The sequence below is a fragment of the Oryza glaberrima genome, chromosome 7 (genome assembly GCF_000147395.1).
Source record: "Oryza glaberrima chromosome 7, OglaRS2, whole genome shotgun sequence".
Classification (NCBI taxonomy): Eukaryota; Viridiplantae; Streptophyta; class Magnoliopsida; order Poales; family Poaceae; genus Oryza; species Oryza glaberrima.
In genome coordinates this window covers 9,506,199-9,529,183 of record NC_068332.1, presented here as the reverse complement: position 1 = coordinate 9,529,183, position 22,985 = coordinate 9,506,199, and the positions used below count along the sequence as shown (strand labels likewise).

General features: G+C 46.3%; 1 protein-coding gene across 2 annotated transcripts; it reads left to right on the top strand.

The window, feature by feature from the left end:
• The first annotated feature begins 1,597 nt into the window (after nt 1-1,597).
• LOC127780127 (chromatin assembly factor 1 subunit FSM-like) lies at nt 1,598-21,581 on the top strand. Of its 2 annotated transcripts, none has more exons than XM_052307090.1 (13): nt 1,598-1,805; nt 2,434-2,874; nt 3,010-3,109; nt 14,757-14,868; nt 14,979-15,078; nt 16,604-16,965; nt 17,314-17,661; nt 17,775-17,856; nt 17,927-18,064; nt 19,578-19,982; nt 20,067-20,204; nt 20,282-20,327; nt 20,659-21,581. In XM_052307090.1, the coding sequence occupies exons 2-13, from the start codon at nt 2,434-2,436 to the stop codon at nt 20,763-20,765; spliced, it is 2,379 nt and encodes a 792-aa protein (XP_052163050.1). In that variant the 5' UTR covers nt 1,598-1,805; the 3' UTR covers nt 20,766-21,581. The 2 variants fall into 2 exon arrangements, with proteins under 2 accessions (XP_052163050.1, XP_052163049.1); XM_052307089.1 differs by having other exon boundaries at nt 1,599-1,805; nt 2,426-2,874; nt 20,659-21,580.
• The last annotated feature ends 1,404 nt before the right edge of the window (nt 21,582-22,985 follow it).

Below are 22,985 nucleotides of genomic sequence, written 5' to 3'. Positions count from 1 at the left end.
CGGACAAAAGTATAGAAGAGCATTCCGTTAGAAAGAAAACAATGAAGCAAAAGGAGGCCAATGCCTATTAGCATGGACGACTGTGACCTCGCCAAGGGAATAAGGCGGAGTAGGTATACGAAACCTCAAAGAACATAACTCGGCGTTATCGATGAAGCTAGCTAGTAATCCCCTAAACCATGTTTCCACGGGCTTAGATCCCATCACCTACAATACCAAATACCTTTCAAAGCAAAACCCAATGACACACCAATTTGGAAAAAAAATATATGGTGCCTTAGAGCCAATGATCATATCAACCAAAGTTTTAGCATGAAACGGTCAATCAACGCAACCCTAGAGAGACCACTAGACAAATGTGGGTCGTTTCTTCATTGCATACCCAACACCGGCCTCCTTCGCAACCAACATCAACTGCAGAGTACCTTCACAATTCATACACAGCACTTGGGCCATCGAACCTCCATCCAATACTGTCCAATCAAGCACATCTCAAACTCCAGCAACTTATGGACACATCGGCAAAATACCAACCTTGGCTAGAAACAACAGATAAAGATCATGCATACACTCCCATGCGGGAATAACAACCACATTAATTTACAACTTACTCACATTTCATGGCATCTACTCCTTTTGTAAGTTTACTGGACGATGAAAAATGCATAGTTTTAGAGTGGTAGGAGCCATCTTGGGCAACCAAAATGTAAAATTTTCACGCCCCCATTTGCATTTATGATCTCAAGCGATACGTAGCCTAGTTAGGTTTTTTCTTTTTTGTTGAAACCAACCCACTTGATTTAAGTTGTACATTTGACATGGATTTACGACTATCATTAGTGACCGATAATGCTTTAGTGGCAGATCATCTGCCCATCGATAGTGACATTCCCATGATGACTTAGGCTGTGTTCGCTGGAGGTTCATGGAAAACAGAACGGTCCATTAGCATGTGATTAATTAAGTATTAGCTATTTTTTTTCAAAAATGGATCAGTATGATTTTTTTAAGCAACTTTCGTATAGAAACTTTTTGCAAAAAACTCACCGTTTAGTAGTTTGAAAAACGTGCGCACGGAAAACGAGAGAGATGAGTTAAGAAACCTAGGGTGAGAGCACAACCTTGGGCTGTATTCGCAACAATCTGTTCCCAGCACGCATGCGCGCGGAAAACAGAGCAGTCCATTAGCGTGTAATTAATTAAGTATTAGCTTTTTTTAAAAAAAATGAATCAATATGATTTTTTAAGCATCTTTTGCATAGAAACTTTTTGTAAAAAATACACTGTTTAACCGTATGAAAAGCGTTTGCGTGGAAAATGAGGCGGAGGGGATGAGAACCAACAGTTCCAAACACATCCTTGGTCAGTTTAAGGTAATCTACCTTAGTTTTGGTGGGAAAAAAATAGCGCTAGTAGAAAGGAATTCAGATGTTGAATTGAGCCTGGGAGAGTGCCGGGTACGCATAGCAATTCCATCCATGCAATGGAAACTGCTGGCGGGAACACGAGCCCGCCACGCGCCTCCCGTCACGCTCCCCGTCCCCCTCCTCCGCCCCCCGAACAACATCGCCGCCGTCCAACTGTCCCGCGGCGCGCACGAATCTCGACGCACTCGCAGGAAAAAACGTTTGCTGCCGTGGGTTTCTTCGTCCTCCTCCTCGCTCCAGCCGCTTCGTATCCCAGTTCTTGCCAACAACAGAGGCGAGGTAGAGCAACGTGAGCGCGTTGGGGGGCGGCGGGGGCGCAAATCGGGATCAATCTAGGAGGATCCGCCCGGGCGATTGGTTCGCCGGACGCGCTGGGAGGTAGTGCGGGTCGCTTCTCTCGAGTTCTTGGTGAAAGATTTGGGGTTCTTTTATTCCTTCTTTGCGATGCAGCGATTTGGTTCAATCTTGGTGAGGTTTTCGTTCTGATGGAGGTTTCTCGGTGCTTGGATGGCGTGGATGAGCGAAATGGAGGTTCTTGCTGTTCTTGTCCTGGATAATTTGTTTGTTTTTTTTTCTCCTTTTGCCTTTGCTTATTTGTTTGTCTCAAGTTGTTTTTGTTAAGGATTTTTCTTCACTACAGGCCGATTTGCCGAGATCATCGCTTTGAAGGTTGTTACATTTTTTTGCGCGGTGATAGATTTCTGTTTTTTTTTCCGATAAGGAATCTGTTTCTTGGATATTCTGTTCATGGGTGGTGAATGGGTTTCTTGGATTGCTGGTGTTTTGAGCATTATCCAGATTACTACAAAAGCACAATTATTTGATTGATTTACGTGTATTGTTCAGAATATTAGTGTGAATCAGAGGGATTTGTAATCTATTGTTTCTTGTTTTGGCAAAATCTAAAAAGACTTCTTATTTTGTTCCTACAAAAATATTTCTGGATAATGCCAGCATTTATTCCATTTCTATCTAATCGGAATGGCATTTAATCCAAGGTTTTCAGATGGATGGTGATGAAGCAAAAGAATCAGCTATGGATGGTCTAGCCAGCGAAACTGCTTCTCGGATTCCTGATGTCTCCAAGAAGCAGCCAAAGAGGAAGAGGACCCTGGTGGATGAAGAAGTTGCATCTGCTGGATTGCAGGGAGAGATTGACGCATTGTTTGATTATTACAAGGAGGTCTCTGGTTATCAGTTGAAGCCAGAGGAGATTGGCTGCTCTACTAATGACTCGATTGTAGCTTGCTTGCTGGAGGAAAGCAGTCTTCCCTATGATAAGTTGGTGGATGAAATCTACAGGAGGATGGAGCTGCGAGATGGCGTCACAAAGTCTTTCATTAGCAGCGCTGTGAATAACATTGGTCAGAGAATGTCATATGGGATTTCTGATATACATGATCAGGTGTTGGTGGATGAGTCTAAATCAAAGCTTTGGTGTTGGGAGGTAATGAATGAAGATTCATATCCTCACAAAAAAAAAGAAAGAAAAAGAATGACGATCCATATGTTTCTTTTCATCACATGATCATGTTCTAACTCTCAATCTTTTCTGATCTGTAATATGACCCTGTGGGATAAGACGCGAGATTTGAAGCTACTGCCTTCACAACTTCGTGGGAGTTTGCAGATCAGACGTACGGCTCGGAAGCTAATCCATGAAAGGATTCTGGCTATTTCAGGTATGATCATTTCATAATCCTAACCGGATCAAAGTATTGCTCAATTGACAATGTGCAACCTGAAGTATGAACCAAAAAATCATATTTTATTTTGTTTGTTGCTTAACTATCCTATCATTTGATTGTTTCTCACAAAGGAAGAGGCTGATATCTGATGTTGAACCTGTTAATGTATAATTAATGAAGTTTGTGCAATTAACGCGGATGCGCATGATTTTTATAATATGGCAATAACATGTGTATCATGATTAGTGCCTGTGCTGTTTGAACCCTTAATCTTCTCTTTGATTGTTTATGTGTCTATTATTTGTGTTTCATGTTGAAACCATTGGATATTTTTGCTCACTTGCTATGTTGCTAATGTTTACAAGAAAAGTCAGCTAACTTGCTTTATTTATCCTATATTCAGCGAAAAAACGTACTTATGCTTTTAATAAGAATTAGGCGGGTTGCCATGTATACCATCACATTGCTGTTGTATGACCAGCAGCATGCAATGAATTCAAAGTCTGTAAACTAATGTACAAAGATTCTCTCTTATTTCCCTTGGTCTTGATGATTTTGTTAATAAACAGGCTATTTAGGGTTTAATTAAGTGCATGCTAGCTTGGAAGTTCAGGGTTCTCACAGATGAAGTTAATGGCCATTTCTTTTAAAGCATATGAAGCATTCAAGCTGACAATGGCTCATAGTTCATCAACTGTAATCCTTAGGAAATATAACCTAGTTTGGAAATGAGTAATATTTCGATATGCAGATAGATTCTGCATTAATGTGATGGAATAAGCCTTGTGGTCTTTGGTCCTTGTGGTCCTTCTCTTGCTTTTAGGTTGTTTTTCCCCTTTTAGGATAGCATCCTTTCAGTTTTGCTTTTAGCATCTTTCGGTTTTGCTTTTAGCATCCCTAGGACAGCATCTAGCATCTCCTTTATGCTTTATTCAGTTTGGATGCTCTCTAGGACAGTATCGCGTTCAAATTTTAGACTAGTGTGGGCAGCAATTAGCTAGCAGCCATCCAGCCAGCTATGGCTATATATATATGTATCCAACCTCCCTCGGGAAGGTATGGCTTTTGTGTTTTGTGAATGAAGAAAACCAGAAAATTGCCCCATCTCGAGTGCCATCCTCTTTTCAATGAGAGTAACCATTGAAATTCTAATATCTGGTATCAGAGCCACACTTTCCTTTAGGCTAAACATCTCTTGTTCCACCCCTTCCCAAGCTCGGTTGAGCTCTCAGCCAGCAGCAGCAGCAGCACCGGTTGCTCCTCCTTCCCCTTTCCCTTCCCCCTCTCCACGCAGCAGCCCCCCGGAGGTGCGCCATGTCCGACGCTCGGTCTCGGCGTTCGGTCGCCTCGAGCACTCGGCGTCAGTAGGACGCCGAGCTCGCCGCAGCAGAAGAGCGCAGGCGAGCAACGGCTCAGACCGCTGCAGCAGCAGCGAGGGCGGCCAGACTGGCGGCAGCGGAGTTGGCAGCAGCCATGGTTGAGGCGGAGGCGGAGGCGGCGGAAGATGCGGCACGTGCGGCGGAGGTAGAGGTTGAGACCTTGCGCAGCAGCATCAACGGCTCCATCGCCGGCGACATCACCGCCGACAGGGAGCTTGAGGAGCTGGCAAGAAGAAGGGCACGGGAGCGGGCAGAGCGGTGGGCAGCAGCCCACCTCCACGGCGGCGGCGGCGGCGGCCCAAGGGACCGCGCGCCCGCCGACGGGAACCCAGATGGGCGCGGGCGTGCCGGCGGCAGCCCGGAGCCCGCACGCGGCCCTCGCAGGCAGTGCGGCTCTCTCTCCCCTGACCGGCGCCATGGTCACCACGGCGTCCAGACGGTGGTCAGGGACTTTGGTCCCTGCGGTGGGTGGCCTACCCTCACCAAAACCAACTACATCGAGTGGGCCGCGGTGATGAGGGTGAGGCTCCAGGTGCGGCACATGTGGGAGGCAGTCCGGTACGGCGACGTCGACTACGACGAGGATCGGCGGGCACTGGATGCCCTCATCGCTGCAGTCCCGCCCGAGATGCAGTTCTCGCTTTCCCAGAAGCGGACTGCCAAGGAGGCCTGGGACGCCATCGCTGCGGCACGCATCGGCAGCGACTGCGCCCGCAAGTCCACACTGCAGGCACTCCGCAAGGAGTGGGAGAACCTGGCCTTCAAGCCAGGTGAGGATGTTGATGACTCTGCTCTCCGTCTCAACACTCTCTTGCAGAAAATGGTGCAGTACGGCGACGACACCTACGACGAGGAGAGAGCTGTCGAGAAGCTCTTCCGCTGCGTCCTAGAGAAGTACAGGCAGATCGCTCGCTCGATCGAATCTCTGCTGGACCTCTCCACGATGTCGATCGAGGAGGCGTTAGGTCGCCTCAAGGTCGTCGATGGTGATGAGCCACAGCCTCTCTCGGGGCCCATCACCATTGGCGGGAAGCTCCATCTCACTCGGGAGCAGTGGGAGGCCTCTCAGGGTGACGGGAGGAAGGGGGAGTCATCTTCCCTGACAGGTGGCCGTAAGCCGCGCAAGGCGCGGGGAGGTGTCCAACTACGGTGGGCGCGAAGACGTGCCGAGGGTGGCGCCCGCAAAGGCGCCCAGGGCGTTGCCACCGGCAACCACAAGCCGGCACGAGACGACGCCTGCTGCAACTGTGGCAAGCTTGGCCATTGGGCCAAAGACTGTCGACAGCCACGATGCGGCCAGGCCCACATCGCACGGGTGGAGGAGGAAGAGCCGGCTCTGCTCCTGGCTCACGCAAGCATCGAGCTACCTCCAGCGGCACCGGCCGCAGCGGCTTTCCTCCACCTTGATGAGCCGAAGGTACTCGTCTCCCTCTGCAACGGCTCCAGCAACGATAAGGCTGATGGGTGGTACCTCGACACCGGCGCCACCCATCACATGACCGGCCGACGGGAATTCTTCACCGAGTTCGACTCCAGCGTCCGAGGCTCCGTCAAGTTCGGGGACGCCTCCGGCGTGGAGATCAAGGGTGTTGGCTCCGTCACCTTCACCACCAAGTCCGGTGAGCACAGGCTGCTCACCGGAGTCTACTACATCCCCGCGCTGAGGAATTCTATCATCAGCGTGGGACAGCTGGATGAGAACGGCTCACGCGTGTTGGTCGAGGACGGACTCATGAGGATTTGGGATCGCCGTCGTTGCCTTCTTGCCAAGATAACTAGAGGCACTAATCGACTCTACATTCTCAGCGCGCAGGTCGCACAACCAGTTTGCCTCGCCGCTCGTCGGGACGACGAGGCGTGGCAGTGGCACGAGCGCTTCGGGCACCTCCACTTCGAGGCCCTGAAGCGGCTCAGTGCCAAGGAGATGGTGCGAGGCATGCCGTGTCTTGACCACGTGGAGCAGCTCTGCGACGTCTGCGTGGTAACGAAGCAGCAGCGGCTCCCCTTTCCCCAGCAGACGAGCTTCCGAGCCAAGGAGCGGCTCGAGCTCGTGCACGGGGACTTGTGTGGCCCAGTGACACCGGCCACACCAGGAGGACGACGTTACTTCCTGCTGCTCGTCGATGACCTCTCCCGCTACATGTGGGTGATGGTCCTCGGCAGCAAGGGAGAGGATGTGGATGCCATCAGGCGCGCGCAGGCCGCTGCAAAGGCGGAGTGCGGCCGCAAGCTGCGCGTGCTGCGCACCGACAACGGCGGCGAATTCACGGCGGCTGAATTCGCGTCGTACTGCGCTGATGAGGGCATTCGGCGCCACTACACCGCGCCGTACAGCCCGCAGCAGAACGGCGTCGTCGAGCGGCGCAACCAGACGGTTGTGGGGATGGCTCGGGCTCTCCGCAAGCAGAGGGGGATGCCGGCCATCTTCTGGGGGGAGGCGGTGGTGACAGCCGTCTACATCCTCAACCGCTCGCCTACCAAGGCCCTCGATGGCAGGACACCGTACGAGGCTTGGCATGGGCGCAAGCCGGCGGTCTCCCACCTATGGGTCTTCGGCTGCCTCGCGTTCGCCAAGGAGCTTGGCCACATCGGCAAGCCCGACGACAGGAGCACCCCAGGGGTGTTCATCGGCTACGCGGAGGGCTCGAAGGCCTACCGCATCCTCGACCCGGAGACAGCGTGTGCGCACAGCGCGCGACGTAGTGTTCGACGAAGGGCGAGGGTGGGTATGGGACAAGGCGGTGGATGATGGTTCGACTCCGACATACGACGACTTCACCATCGAGTACGTCCACTTCGAGGGAGCTGGGAGAGTAGGCTGTTGGATAAGTCTTTGTGGTCCTCGGTCGTGATTCTTCTTTTTGCTTTTGGGTAGTTTCACCTTTTCGGGACAGCATCTACCCCTTTAGCATATTTTTCAGTTGCTAGGACAGCTGCGGTTAGTAGGACAGCAGCAGTTAGCATCTCCTTTATGCCTCCTTTATGCTTTATTTAGTTTGGATGCCCTCTAGGACAGCATCCCATTCAAATTTCGAATTTTTGACTAGGAGGGTGCAGCAATAGGCTAGCAGCCAGCTATGGCTATATATATGTATCCAACCTCCCTCGGGAAGGTATGGCTTTTGTGTTTAGTGAATGAAGAAAACCAGAAAATTGCCCCATCTCGAGTGCCATCCTCTTCGCAATGAGAGTAACCATTGAAATTCTAACATCTGATATCAGAGCAACACTTTCCTGTAGGCTAAACATCTCTTGTTCCACCCCTTCCCAAGCTCGGTTGAGCTCTCAGCCAGCAGCAGCAGCAGCAGCAGCACCGGTTGCTCCTCCTTCCCCTTTCCCTTCCCCCTCTCCACGCAGCAGCCCCCAGGAGGTGCGCCATGTCCGAAGCTCGGTCTCGGCGTTCGGTCGCCTCGAGCACTCAGCGTCAGCAGGACGCCGAGCTCGCCGCAGTCGAAGAGCGCAGGCGAGCAACGGCTCAGACCGCTGCAGCAGCAGCGAGGGCGGCCAGACTGGCGGCAGCAGAGTTGGCAGCAGCCAGGGCGGAGGCGGAGGCGGAGGCGGCGGAAGATGCGGCATGTGCGGCGAAGGTAGAGGTTGAGACCTTGCGCAGCAGCATCAACGGCTCCATCGCCGGCGACATCACCGCCGACAGGGAGCTTGAGGAGCTGGCAAGAGGAAGGGCACGGGAGCGGGCAGAGCTGTGGGCAGCAGCCCACCTCCACGGCGGCGGTGGCGGCGGCCCAAGGGACCACGCGCCCGCCGACGGGAACCTAGACGGGCGCGGACGTGCCGGCGGCAGCCCGGAGCTCGCACGCGGCCTTCGCAGGCAGCGCGGCTCTCTCTCCCCTGACCGGCGCCATGGTCACCACGGCGTCCAGACGGTGGTCAGGGACTTTGGTCCCTGCGGTGGGTGGCCTACCCTCACCAAAACCAACTACATCGAGTGGGCCGCGGTGATGAGGGTGAGGCTCCAGGTGCGGCACATGTGGGGGGCAGTCCGGTACGGCGACGTCGACTACGACGAGGATCGGCGGGCACTGGATGCCCTCATCGCTGCAGTCCCGCCCGAGATGCAGTTCTCTCTTTCCCAGAAGCGGACTGCCAAGGAGGCCTGGGACGCCATCGCTGCGGCACGCATCGGCAGCGACCACGCCCGCAAGTCCACACTGCAGGCACTTTGCAAGGAGTGGGAGAACCTGGCCTTCAAGCCAGGTGAGGATGTTGATGACTCTGCTCTCCGTCTCAACACTCTCTTGCAGAAAATGGTGCAGTACGGCGACAACACCTACGACGAGGAGAGAGCTGTCGAGAAGCTCTTTTGCTGCGTCCCAGAGAAGTACAGGTAGATCGCTCGCTCGATCGAGTCTCTGCTGGACCTCTCCACGATGTCGATCGAGGAGGCGTTAGGTCGCCTCAAGGTCGTCGATGGTGATGAGCCACAGCCTCTCTCGGGGCCTATCACCATCGGCGGGAAGCTCCATCTCACTCGAGAGCAGTGGGAGGCCTCTCAGAGCGACGGGAGGAAGGGGGAGTCTTCTCCCTCGACAGGCGTCCGCAAGCTGCGCAAGGGGCGCGGAGGTGTCCAGTTGCGGTGGGCGCGAAGACGCGCCGAGGGTGGTGCTCGCAGAGGCACCCAAGGTGGCGCCGCCGGCAACCACAAGCCGGCATGAGATGACGCCTGCTGCAACTGTGGCAAGCTTGGCCATTGGGCCAAAGACTGTCGCCAGCCACGACGCGGCCAGGCCCACGTTGCACGGGTGGAGGAGGAAGAGCCTGCTCTGCTCCTGGCTCACGCAAGCATCGAGCTACCTCCAGCGGCACCGGCCGAAATGGCCTTTGTCCACCTTGATGAGCCGAAGGTACTCGTCTCCCTCTGCAACGGCTCCAGCAACGACAAGGCTGATGGTTGGTACCTCGACACCGGCGCCACCCATCACATGACCGGCCGACGGGAGTTCTTCACCGAGTTCGACTCCAGCGTCCGAGGCTCCGTCAAGTTTGGGGACGCCTCCGGCGTGGAGATCAAGGGCGTTGGCTCCGTCACCTTCATCGCCAAGTCCGGTGAGCACAGGCTGCTCACCGGAGTCTACTACATCCCTGCATTGAGGAATTCTATCATCATCGTGGGACAGCTGGATGAGAACGGCTCACGTGTATTGGTCGAGGACGGACTCATGAGGATTTGGGATCGCCGTCGTCGCCTTCTTGCCAAGGTAACCAGAGGCACTAATCGACTCTACATCCTCAGCACGCAGGTCGCACAACCAGTTTGCCTCGCTGCTCGTCGGGACGACGAGGCGTGGCAGTGGCACGAGCGCTTCGGGCACCTCCACTTCGAGGCCCTGAAGCAGCTCAGTGCCAAGGAGATGGTGCGAGGCATGCCGTGCCTTGACCACGTGGAGCAGCTCTGCGACGTCTGCGTGGTAACGAAGCAGCGGCGGCTCCCCTTTCCCCAGCAGACGAGCTTCCGAGCCAAGGAGCGGCTCGAGCTCGTGCACGGGGACTTGTGTGGCCCAGTGACACCGGCCACACCAGGAGGACGACGTTACTTCCTGCTGCTCGTCGACGACCTCTCCCGCTACATGTGGGTGATGGTACTCGGCAGCAAGGAAGAGGCTGCGGATGCCATCAGGCGTGCGCAGGCCGCTGCAGAGGCGGAGTGCGGCCGCAAGCTGGGCGTGCTGTGCACCGACAACGGCGGGGAATTCACGGCGGCTGAATTCGCGTCGTACTGCACTGATGAGGGCATTCAGCGCCACTACACCGCGCCGTACAGCCCGCAGCAGAACGGCGTCGTCGAGCGGCGCAACCAGACGGTTGTGGGGATGGCTCGGGCTCTCCTCAAGCAGAGGGGGATGCCGGCCATCTTCTGGGGGGAGGCGGTGGTGACAGCCGTCTACATCCTCAACCGCTCGCCTACCAAGGCCCTCGATGGCAGGACACCGTACGAGGCTTGGCATGGGCGCAAGCCGGCGGTCTCCCACCTACGGGTCTTCGGCTGCCTCGCGTTTGCCAAGGAGCTTGGCCACATCGGCAAGCTTGACAACAGGAGCACCCCAGGGGTGTTCATCGGCTACGCGGAGGGCTCGAAGGCCTACCGCATCCTCGACCCGGAGACACAGCGTGTGTGCACAGCGCGCGACGTAGTGTTCGACGAAGGGCGAGGGTGGGTATGGGACAAGGCGGTGGATGATGGTTCGACTCCGACGTACGACGACTTCACCATCGAGTACGTCCACTTCGAGGGAGCTGGGGGAGTAGGCAACTCTTCTTCACCGAGCGTGTCTACCCCAGTCCCCGAGCCTCCACCGACTCCAACACCAACACACCCTCGGGCCACGACTTCGACTACGACGAGCTCTTCGTCGACACCACCCCAGCCGTTGTCCCCACGCGCTCCAGCACCAATAGCCACTCCTCCGGGCACGTCTACTCCGACGCCAGCTCGTGTTGAGCGCAGCCCGGTGGAGTTCGCTACTCCGCTCTCCCACGACGGGGAGCGCATCGACGCGTACCACGACGGCGAGCAGCTACGGTACCGTACGATGCAGGATCTTCTCGGCGACCAGCCAGTGCCGGGACTGGTGCCTCGCGACCTGGAGGCGCAGTTGCACCTTGCGTGCGACGACGGTGAGCCTCGGTCTTTTGCAGAGGCCGAGAAACATGCGGCATGGCGTGCCGCGATGCAGTCGGAGATGGACGCGGTTCAGGAGAATCGCACCTGGGAGCTTGCTGACCTCCCTCGTGGTCACCGCGCGATCACCCTTAAGTGGGTGTTCAAGCTGAAGAGGGATGAAGCCGGAGCCATCGTCAAGCACAAGGCTCGCTTGGTGGCACGCGGCTTCGTGCAGCAGGAGGGGATCGACTACGACGATGCCTTCGCTCCCGTGGCACGGATGGAGTCCGTGCGACTCCTTGCGCTGGCTGCTCAGGAAGGCTGGGGTGTCCATCACATGGACGTCAAGTCGGCATTTCTGAACGGCGACTTGAAGGAGGAGGTCTACGTGCACCAGCCGCCGGGATTCGTGCTCCCCGGCAAGGAGGGCAAGGTGCTACGCCTGCACAAGGCCCTCTACGGCTTGCGGCAGGCACCGAGGGCGTGGAATGCCAAGTTGGATTCTATGCTCAAGGGGATGGGCTTCGAGCAAAGCCCGCACGAGGCGGCCATCTACTGGCGGGGCAATAGAGGAAATGCCTTGCTGGTGGGTGTCTACGTCGACGACTTGGTGATCACTGGCACCAAGGATGCGGAGGAGGCGGCGTTCAAGGAGGAGATGAAGGCCACCTTCCAGATGAGTGATCTGGGGCCTCTCTCCTTCTACCTGGAGATCGAAGTGCACCAGGACGACTCCGGGATCACGCTTCGACAGACCGCCTACGCCAAGCGCGTCGTTGAGCTGGCTGGGCTCACCGATTGCAACCCAGCTCTCACTCCGATGGAGGAGAGACTGAAGCTGAGCCGCGACAGCACGGCGGAGGAGGTGGATGCTACACAGTACCGGCGCCTTGTGGGGAGCCTTCGCTACCTCACCCACACACGGCCGGACTTGGCCTTCTCCGTCGGCTACGTCAGTCGGTTCATGCAGCGACCGACGACGGAGCACCAGCAGGCTGTGAAGAGGATCATCCGCTACGTTGCGGGGACTCTCGACCACGGTCTCTACTACCCGAGGTGTCCTGGCAAGGCACACTTCGTCGGGTACAGCGACAGCGACCACGCCGGCGACATTGACACCAGCAAGAGCACGAGCGGGATTCTCTTCTTCCTCGGCGAGTGCCTCGTTAGCTGGCAGTCGGTTAAGCAGCAGGTGGTGGCCCTGTCCAGCTGCGAGGCCGAGTACATGGCGGCATCCGCTGCTTCGACCCAGGCGTTCTGGCTTGCTCGACTGCTTGGTGATCTCCTCGGCAGAGACACTGGAGCGGTAGAGCTCAGGGTGGACAGCAAGTCCGCTCTGGCCCTGGCAAAGAACCCCGTTTTCCACGAACGGAGCAAGCACATCCGGGTGAGGTACCACTTCATCCGAAGCTACTTGGAGGAAGGGAGCATCAAGGCGAGCTACATCAACACCAAGGACCAGCTTGCGCACTTGCTTACCAAGCCTCTTGGGAGGATCAAGTTCCTCGAGCTCTGCTCCAGGATCGGGATGGCCCAACTTTCCCACAAGACGACGCACAAGACTTAGGGGGAGAATGATGGAATAAGCCTTGTGGTCTTTGGTCCTTGTGGTCCTTCTCTTGCTTTTAGGTTGTTTTTCCCCTTTTAGGACAACATCCTTTCAGTTTTGCTTTTAGCATCTTTCGGTTTTGCTTTTAGCATCCCTAGGACAGCATCTAGCATCTCCTTTATGCTTTATTCAGTTTGGATGCTCTCTAGGACAGCATCGCGTTCAAATTGTAGACTAGTGTGGGCAGCAATTAGCTAGCAGCCATCCAGCCAGCTATGGCTATATATATATATGTATCCAACCTCCCTCGGGAAGGTATGGCTTTTGTGTTTTGTGAATGAAGAAAACCAGAAAATTGCCCCATCTCGAGTGCCATCCTCTTCTCAATGATAGCAACCATTGAAATTCTAACATAATGCACAAATATATTTCGTTATAGACTTAATGATGAAATTTTAATCTAAACTAAAACATACACTTGGTATATTATTATGTTTCACTTGAATCATTACAATATTGCATTAAAGTATATTTAGTGAAAACAATGTAATTAAAATTAACACATTAAATCCTTTATCCAAAGAATAAAACAGAACACACCTGAGAACATTCTGTTCCTCCTGTGTCCATCTCAGCCTATCCTTGGCTGCTTCCTTCCATCTTAGCTGCTGGTGCTATGATACTCCTGCCTGCTGGGCTCTGGAGTCTGGACCTCCTGTGCACCCTCAGAACAATATCTCTCATCGTACATGACCCTGAAAATGATATCATCCTAATAATTAGCTTAATAATTTCCAATTCAAAATATATGATATTTTGTGCGGTAACTCTTTTCAATGCATGGATGCACTTTTCTTCAATCCCGACCACATATGTGTGAAATATTTCAACATCATCAACCGAACATGGCCTGACTCTGGATATAATCCAAAGCAATCTTCGATTTTTTAGCTTGATATTTAAGAATAATTTTAGGTAGATTTTTTTTTACTCATCTTCTTGGCAGTCATGAAAGGAGAGCAGTGCAACAAAAGTTATGAAGCATAAAATTAAGACTAAAAAAAACTCAAAATCAGCTTTGAATTCTAGTCAGAAGTAGGGCAATTGTTTTTTTTTAAAAAATCAACTTCACAAGTTTAGTTTTAATGATTGTGAAGGATACGGGCCAATGCATCATTCTAAATCCCATGAAAAATCTGAGGGACCAAATGTTCATTAGTCATTACCCCTCTGCCAATTAGTTAATCACAATACGGCAAAAAGAAAACCAACAAACAGATAATTCATGGTATGTAGATCCAGACAATAACATATGGATATAGTATTATCCCATGCATGGTAGACATGTACGGAATATTTGATTATCCTATGAAAACAGAATGTTTACATTATAGACTGCCTAGCTATAGATTTCATCTTTTAAAAAAATTACTAGGGCAAGCACGTAACTGTTTTTTGCAGTAAGGTTAGCAAGCTTTATTATGGTGGAGTTAGGCTGTGTGCTTCATTAGGTGGAGGTGCTGGGAGTTTTTTACAATCTTCTGTTATGAAAAAAATTAAGGTGGAGTACTGAAACAAAACTCTAGCAACAATTAAATGATGTCGTTCAGCAAATGCTACTGTCTCTGCCGACCAACTTTATTTACTACTGCAATGTTGACACATGTGAATAGGAATAATTGGTGCAGCACCACTAAAAAATTAATCTGCTCTCTGACCGGATTTTCACCGATCTCAACTAGTGACAAATAGCTTAGCAGATCCAATTGTCATTCTGATTTTCCGTCAAAAAAATATCATTCTGATTCTAACTATGTGTGCCCCAATTCTATCTTACACTCTGCATAGTTGGTCTACCTTATTTGCCAGCTGTATACTTTTGTTTAGTTTTATGAATGAATGCCTTCTGGACGTTCCTAAGTTTGCTATTATATCTTGATTGGATTGTTGATTTTTTTAAAATTATTTAAGGTATATTACAGTTATCTCTATTGCATTGTAATTGGACTCAATGTTGATTGTATGTTGCTTAACCTGTAAGGGATTATGGATATGTGTACCCCATGTTTTACTCTGCTGGAGATTTGTTGGCCACAGGAACTCCTAAAGTACATGTCAACCAGAAGAACACTGGATCTGTAAATGCTAGTCAGGATATACTAAATCTTGATGGTATTCGCTCTTTGGTGGAGAAGTTAAAATCCGACATGTATTATTCTTGCTTCATCTACTTCCTGACATATATATTTCTTACTTCATCTATACGTTTCTTAAAAGTTTTAACATTACTTACTTCGGACCTTGTGTTTTGTCCAAAAGGGCTCAAAAGGATACCAAAACAAAGGAGAGAAGCAGTTTGAAAGCTTCAAAGGAACAGAAAAGGATAGATCACCAAGTTCAAAAGGAGCAAAAACTGAAAGCAAGTCCTCATTTCACACATGCAGAAAGTTTTTACCTTTTGTTTCCTATATTTCTTTTACTGCTATATTAAAGTGAGTAATGTAACCCGTTATGAACATTTGGGAATTACTAAAGTGTAAATCTATCTTGCTTCCTGTTTGAATTTATTTGGTTCAATGTTGCTTCTTTTGTTTGAGAAAAATAATGTTGTTTTCCTCTTGATATCTTATATTTAATATTGTTCTTTTGTAATATAGTACTATCACCAGTGAACTAACAAATAGGAATGTTCAGAAGACTAATTTATTCCCTTGTGTATCTATTGTAGTATTCTTTTGGGTATTCTCCACATTAAATGAATTTATTCCTATCAATAATCAATTCTTAAATGGTTGCTCTTTTCATCGCTATATGGATCCAGAATCTGCATGCAATGAGCTCAGAAGGTCCATGTGGCATCGACTCCCTCAAATCAAATGTAGCAAACATCAAAGGTCCAGATGGCTCCACATCATAATTTAGGGCAGGATTGTCACAAAATTGAAACAAAAGCAAATTTATTCATGTGTATCATGGAACTCTGTTGCAAGGTCTTCCTTTTGAATTTCTTTTTTTTTCATAGTGTTACTAGTTTAGGAAAGGACATTTTATATTTCCATATGTGTATCCAAAAATGGATTCTGGATATTCATACTAACTGATTTTTTTGAGATGATTCCTGGGCAAAATCAGTCAAAAAGCAGAACTAAATGATTCAACTATTTAATTTGATGGAGGTTAATTTAAAGTCCACTGGAAACTGGCTGGTTCATTTGAAACTTTTAAGTTTTAATCCTTGTAGATTAATTTATCACATGATGATATTATTTTTCTAGGTACAGAGCTCTAAAATTTGTTAGAGTGGTGTCAAATTATTATATTTATACAGTGTGATGTCAGTCAGTATAAACTGCATTCTGTTTTCTGCAAGTATGTGTTAATTGTTTATAGAAACAGGTTTTTGGCTTGTTGGACTGCTGGGAGTTACAACAAACTGGTTTAGCGTAGTAAGAGTAGGTTGGAGAAATAACCAGCATATTATTTACAAGTAAATTAATTTAGAGTTAGTCAAATTATGTACTCTGGTTCTTCAATAGATTTGCTTCATTACATGATCGAGTTGTAAAATACAGACTGGATAGATTTTTATCCCTTAGCTGGACTTATTCTTTGCACTGAGATTAAACTGTACAATCATAGCTAGTACTATCCAGTCACAACAATTGAGTTATTCAAATTCTATAATTGTATTTCTCCTCTGCAAGATGAAGTTTGTTTCAACATAAACTATTATTGAATTGGCATTGTTTTTGCATTGGCATATAATACTGAAAAACTAATAATCAGGATAGCATTCTGATTCCAATCATTGTATAGTAGGAAAAGTGTTACAATCCTTATGCAGTATGTGACAGTAGATGCTAGCCTCAAGGTTAGGAAGGTAGCATTAATTTATCAGTATTGTGTTCTACCATATCATCTAAATATTGTCTATGATATTGCAGGAAAAGGAACTTAAGCATATCAAAGAAAAAGCTGAGAAAGAAGCAAAACGTGCTGAGAGAGAAAAGGCTGAACAAAAGAAGCGATCAAAGAAGCATCAGGAAGAAGTAGAAAGAGAACAGAAAAGGAGAGAGAGGCAACAAGCAGAACTGAAAAGACAAGCTTCCATTCAAAAACAAGCAAACTTCATGCAGCATTTTCTTAGAGGTAAAAAGGGTGGCAACATGGAAAGCCTTGGCAATCACCATTCAATGAGAAGTCCACATCCTAATGTATTCAGCAAGATTGAGGATTCTTCAGCTACATCAGCAATGGATTGTACATTGTCTGAAGAAAATCAGTTGAGATCAGATGAAATCTGGAAGTAAGATATAGTTTACTTATCTTTATATTCATATTAGCTTTTATTCCTACTAATAATAAAATCTTGATGATGCATGCTTTCTACTGTTTGTCAGCTGTCAGTTAACATGTACAAAAACTGATTTCAGTAATTAATCCTTCAAAACTTAACATTGTGTTAATCATTGGGGGTAAACCACAGTATCAGGCCATAGGCTTCTTGCAAAACGTTTACAAAGTAGTTTGCGTCATATATCTGTTGCATACTTGCGTTGTAGTTCAAAACTATTGTGCTCAGCTTTGGTCAATCATACAGTGAATAGGTAAATGGCATGCACATAAAAAAAAATGATGTGATTATGCAATGCAGGTTGCAGATTGCTAGATGGAGAAAACTCTATCATCAGAAAGAATTATGCCGATGGGGTGATAGGAAAAATCCTAAGATTGAGTTATTTAAAGAGCTTAAGCTACAAAAGTGCCCTGCAACTGCACCTTCTGAATATGTGTCAACTCCAAGTAAAGAGCAGTCATCTCAAATGGAACACCAAGGAAGCCTTAATTTCTCAAAATTACTTGACCAATCATATGATGAGAATGCTGACACCTCTAAAACTACTAATGCTAACACATCCTCTTCAGTTTGGCTTGTAAAGAAGCTTTTACAGTTTGACAAAAGTCATAGACCAGCATACTATGGTACCTGGACAAAGAAGAGGTATGGTCGATATCTTGAAATTGATAATTTTATTTTAGAGGTGAAACAAATTATTTGAACAGTTCGTTTTTATGCATGGCTAATACCACTCTCATATAAGATGTATTTTACAGCTCTACAGTTAGTGCAAGACACCCCTTTAAGGTGGATCCCCTTTTGGACTATGATGTTGATAGTGACGAAGAATGGGAAGAGGTAATCATTTCCTTTTTTAAAAAAAAAAATTCTGCTATAGACGGAAGTCTTAATGATGGCCTTGATACAGGAGGAGCCTGGTGAAAACCTCTCCGATTTTGATAACGATGATGAAGAGGCTATGGGTGAAAAGGATTCCAAACATGATGCTGAAGAGGAAACTGATAACAGTTTTGTAGTGCCTAATGATTATCTATCAGAGGATGAGGTATAACTAATCTCCTTTTCTTTAAAATATTTTGTTTTGCATTGTTGCTACATGCACCTCTTCTGGCGCCTAAACCATTCAAATCCTTGCCGGTGTTTCTCATGTGGTTTTTTCTTCTTTTTGAATACTTTGTTTTCTCGTAACTTCACCTGAGTTGCTTATTTTGTTAGCTTGGAGACTTTTTATGGGTACTGTTTTTCTCATTGGTGTCCTGAAGACTTGAAAATTGAAATAATTGTTTTCTTGATTGTCATGTTGCTTGTAGTGATCAGATGCATCACTACAAGACTTCTTTATGGGTACTGTTTTTCTCATTGGTGTCCTGAAGAGGCAACTTGAAAATTGAAATAATTGTTTTCTTGATTGTCATGTTGCTTGTAGTGATCAGATGCATCAATTTTCACTGGATTGTGAATTGGCAATTTAAAGTTGTTAGTTGATGAGAAAAAAAATTCTGGTTGCATCACAATTGCTCAAGATTTTGCAAAATACCATTGTGTATAGCTGAATGCCTCACAGTGCTAAACACCATCACAAAATGTCACAAAATATGAAAAATAACAATGCTGTCACATGTGCATACCAAAGAAGTTAGGTGATCAGTTTTATCCCCCATTCTTCTGTTCTTGTTCCATTTTTATTATAGTGGCCCCATATGACATTGTCCTCATTCAATTTCAAAATACAGGGTTTATGAAATTAAAATACTGAAACATGAAATATTAATTAAGAATAGATTAATTCTAAGTTATACTCATTGAAATTTTGTAAACTCATGTTTTCTTTATATTCAAACTATAATAATCTGGGACTTGACATTCAAATTGAAAATGCTAATAAAAATGATTCATGTTTTATGTTTGTAAGTTCTCAGTATATACTTCTGAATATAGAATGTTAATCAATAGGAATTTTAAATTACGACATTTTAATTGTTAAAATTCACAATTTTCAAATTAAATTTCCTTAAATTTTGAAACACTGTGGGAAGAGTAGGAAGTGAACAAAAGTATGTTTTTGTTTTTTTCATATTTTTCTCTGCTAATGGGATGCTAACGGTGCCTTAGGATGGTAAAGCTTTCTCAGTGGCATTTTTCACATTTACACTGACATTTCGTGGCTTTCATCATTCGTGACGGTATGCTTAAATTTTCTGATGTTTTTTATGGCACCATACGAAAATGCTCTTTACAATATCACAATCGAAATTTATCAGTTATGAGAGCTTTGGTTTCTCCTACTTTGTATATTTCCTTTATTTTCTTCCCCTTAATGAAATGAAACGCAATTCTCTCGCGTTTTCAAGAAAAAAAGAAGTGCTATTTCTAGCTGATGCTATTTTGGAGTCCCATAGGATGTTTTCCAGATCTCTATTATTATTGCTAATTGTTTTAATACTTTGTTAATAATTTTTATACAGAAGAGATTTTATTCTCATTATTATATGAATTTTCTATTTCATACAAAGTTGACCTTATACACCACTCTTCATAGACTTATTTATTTCCTGCAGGGTGTGCAATTTGAACCTCTGTCTGGTAAATTAGATGACACCTGCAGGTTACTGAGCATTCCCAGGGTTGCAATTGAGGAACTTGATGTTGTTCTGCAACAGCAGAAGGCTCTTCGTAGCTTCACTGAACATGCTCTTAAGAAGGACAGGCCTTTAGTCATATACAACCTAGATCATGGGAAAGCTTACCTATTGGATGCTGAAGCTATCACTGGAATACTTAAGGTGGAGCAACTCTGTTTGCAAGCTCTCTGTATGAAGGAATACCTGGGGGCACCCATCATTGATGTTCCTGTCGACATTAATTTTCCCATTAAAGATCTGGAAATTGGTCGACTGAACAAAAAGGGACCTAGCACACCTGTGGCCTCCAAATCAATTTCAGGCTCTGACTTGCCAGAATTTGTAAGTTGATGGTACACAATGAAATGACAATTTTCTTATAAACTCTTATTTCAAGAGTTCCTACTAAATCATGCTGTTATGCAGGTAAAAATTATTTCATCATGCCCTTATGGGATAGGCAAATTGGTGGAGTCATTGCGTGTGCAATTTCCTTGTGTCCCTAAGTTGCAACTGAAGAACAAAATTCGGGAGATAGCTGACTTTACCAATAACCGTTGGCAGGTCTTTAACATTCCGCTCATTATTTTAATTGATGTGTAGTTATGCCTATATTACATAATAATGGTATTTTCGAGCAGGTTAAGAAAGATATCTTGGACTGGTGTGGTCTATCTCTTCCACCAGGTACTAAGCCATCTGATAGTGCCTTTGCTGCATTTGAACATGAAGTGTTACTTGTAACTGAGAACAGTGATGTGATGTTGCTAAAAGAACATCTCAGAAGCTACTAATGGAGTTTTTTTTTTCTTTACTTTAAATAGAATCGATATTGCATGCTTTTAATCAAGTATGTGTTGCGGATGCTGAATTGATGAATGTGGATTGATTAAAAAAGTGCATCTAACTGTCTAATTGATTATGCCGTGTATTTCTTAGATTCTGTGTTATCTGCAATTCTGGTTTGCTTTCTTCTATAGATAAAGGTATACAGTAATACACTGCTTTCCTGGTACAGATAGAGGTATCCAACAGATGCAGCCTGATGAATCGGGAGATTCAGTTCAACCCTCTCCTCAGCCTGGCGCTAAATTGGAAATACACAAACACCAAATTGATGCCTAAGGATCAGGTTGCAGCACATCTCCCTTCTGGCCCTTGAGAATCGAGACACACTGCTTAAAACAACACCATAGACTATACACCAGTGTATATACTTAGCTTATTAGGTTGTACAGAATAGAGAGAGTTTTAAGATTCAGTCGTTCAGAGACTACAAGTATTGGGCTTCAGTTGTATAGTGTAATGCAGCAAGTCCCTTGTAGAAATGGTGGTCATGGGATGAGTCTCCTACGCAGTACTGCCCTCTGACTGGGTTACTAGCATGTGGGCCTGCTGGATGTGGGGCTCATATATCAGATTATCAGTCCCTCGAAGTCAGATGGCAGTACTGTAGAGGATCTGTTGCCGTGGTCATGTAAACTGTCTTGAGGCAGAAATAGGCTTTTTACACCTCGTGTCATCTTCGAAACAAACTATGGTGCACCATGTGCTTGTTTAATGCGTTAGGTGGTATATGGTCTGGATCAGATCTGATGACAAGAATCTAGAAAACTGAAGGAATGATTGGATTGAATTGTAATCTTAAACATGGATAGTGTTTGGTAGGAGAGAAACAAAAAGAGTCGTGGAACCAAAAATGCTATGGCACTGGAATACTGGGTAAACTGGTTTGGCTATCGGGGCTGTTTTGGTATCACTTCGGCTTGATGAATAAATTTGCTTTGTCGAAATCCCTATAATGAGTAGTATTTGCTGTTGCCGAATAAACCAACTTTGGGACAAGATTTGGCATGAGGTTCAGCATCATAATGGTTTCTTCGTAGTAACGCATCTCATGAAGAACTCTTTGTACTTTGAAAACGGACATGGATGTGTTTTTGTGCTTTGAAAACCCGTTTGAACTAGTAGATGACCGGCTGGTATTTTTCTCGCAAATTCCCTTAGCCCACTCTTCTTTATTTTATAGGGGTATAATTTATCTTCTTTATTCTAGGGGTATAATTTACCAGTTTAAAATTTACTAGTTTGAATTGACACTTTATTATTGATTCATGTGGAATGTATAAAATCTTATCTCTTCATGTGGATGGCCCAACAAATTAAACTAAAATCTACATTTGCGGGTTTTGATGTTAATGCATGAAGTTTGCGGGTGACAAGTGGGGTTTTCTATTTGGTGCAGACGTACATCTGCCACGCACTTTTTTTTTTTCCACAATTGTTTTTTTCAATTTTTTCGCAACTTATTGTCACGTGAGCTTTTCCCCGTGTTCTTTTTACGTTTGTTTGGTGAATTTTTTAAATGTATTTTAGAATTTGAGTCTTTCACCTCAAAATTCAAAACATTATATTGAAAATTTTGAACTCAAATTTCAAAACATTCATCTCAAAATTCAAAACTCTCAACTCAAATTTTAAAGCATTCAACTAAAAAATTCAAACCTGGATATATCTTGACTTGAAAGTTTTCAATTTGAGTTGAAAGTTTTTTAGATTTTAACTTAAAAGTTTTTAAATCTGAGTTCAAAGTTTCAAATCTTGAGTTTGAGTTAGAAGTTTTCAAATCTTGACTAAAAATTTTTCAAAGAGTTGAAATTTTTGAATCTTGAGTTTAAAGTTTTGAATTTTAGATGTAATTCAATTTGGAGTTGAAAGTTTTTAAAATTTGAGTTAAATTGTAAGTTCTAAATGTTAGAAAGCAGAAACCGTCCGGCTAGTCATGCATAAAATCGTTAATGACATCGCTAATCAAATTTGTTACAAATTCCGATTTTCATGGCCGCTAGTGATTCCGCTCATGTGGATGCATTCGTTGACACATGCACATGTGATACGTGATGAGCGAGCTCTATTTCTAGTGCGTAGGCGCACGTTAGCCTTTTTGGCGACTATTCGACGTGTACCTATTTTGCTTTACACATAATCTGTGTACCTCGTGTGGAAATGGTTAGAGCAAATTGTGTTATTTTATTACAAACATACCAAGTTTTAAATTTAAAAGTCGCTTACTATAGTTTTTTATGAGATAAATTTAATTTGATGACAAAATTAATTTTGTACGAGAAACTTTTGAATACGGATAGAAACTTCCACTAGAATTTCTTTTTACAAAAAGTTTTTTCATTAGAAAATTTTGACTATGCAACTACGGAATGTAAATACCCCTAAATTTATACTTTGTAAAAGAAAATATAAAATTTTATGTAAGATATTACGTCTATTTTACCTCTCTCAAGTACTGCCCTTGGTCGAATCACGTCTCTCAACCATGAAACTGGGTAT

Bases quoted from the DNA above. Each gene is read 5' to 3' on its own strand.
- LOC127780127 (XM_052307090.1), top strand. From the start codon at position 2,434: ATGGATGGTGATGAAGCAAAAGAATCAGCTATGGATGGTCTAGCCAGC. The intron at 16,966-17,313 runs GTAAGATATAGT...TATGCAATGCAG, and splicing joins AGATCAGATGAAATCTGGAA to GTTGCAGATTGCTAGATGGA. The intron at 17,857-17,926 runs GTAATCATTTCC...GCCTTGATACAG, and splicing joins GTGACGAAGAATGGGAAGAG to GAGGAGCCTGGTGAAAACCT.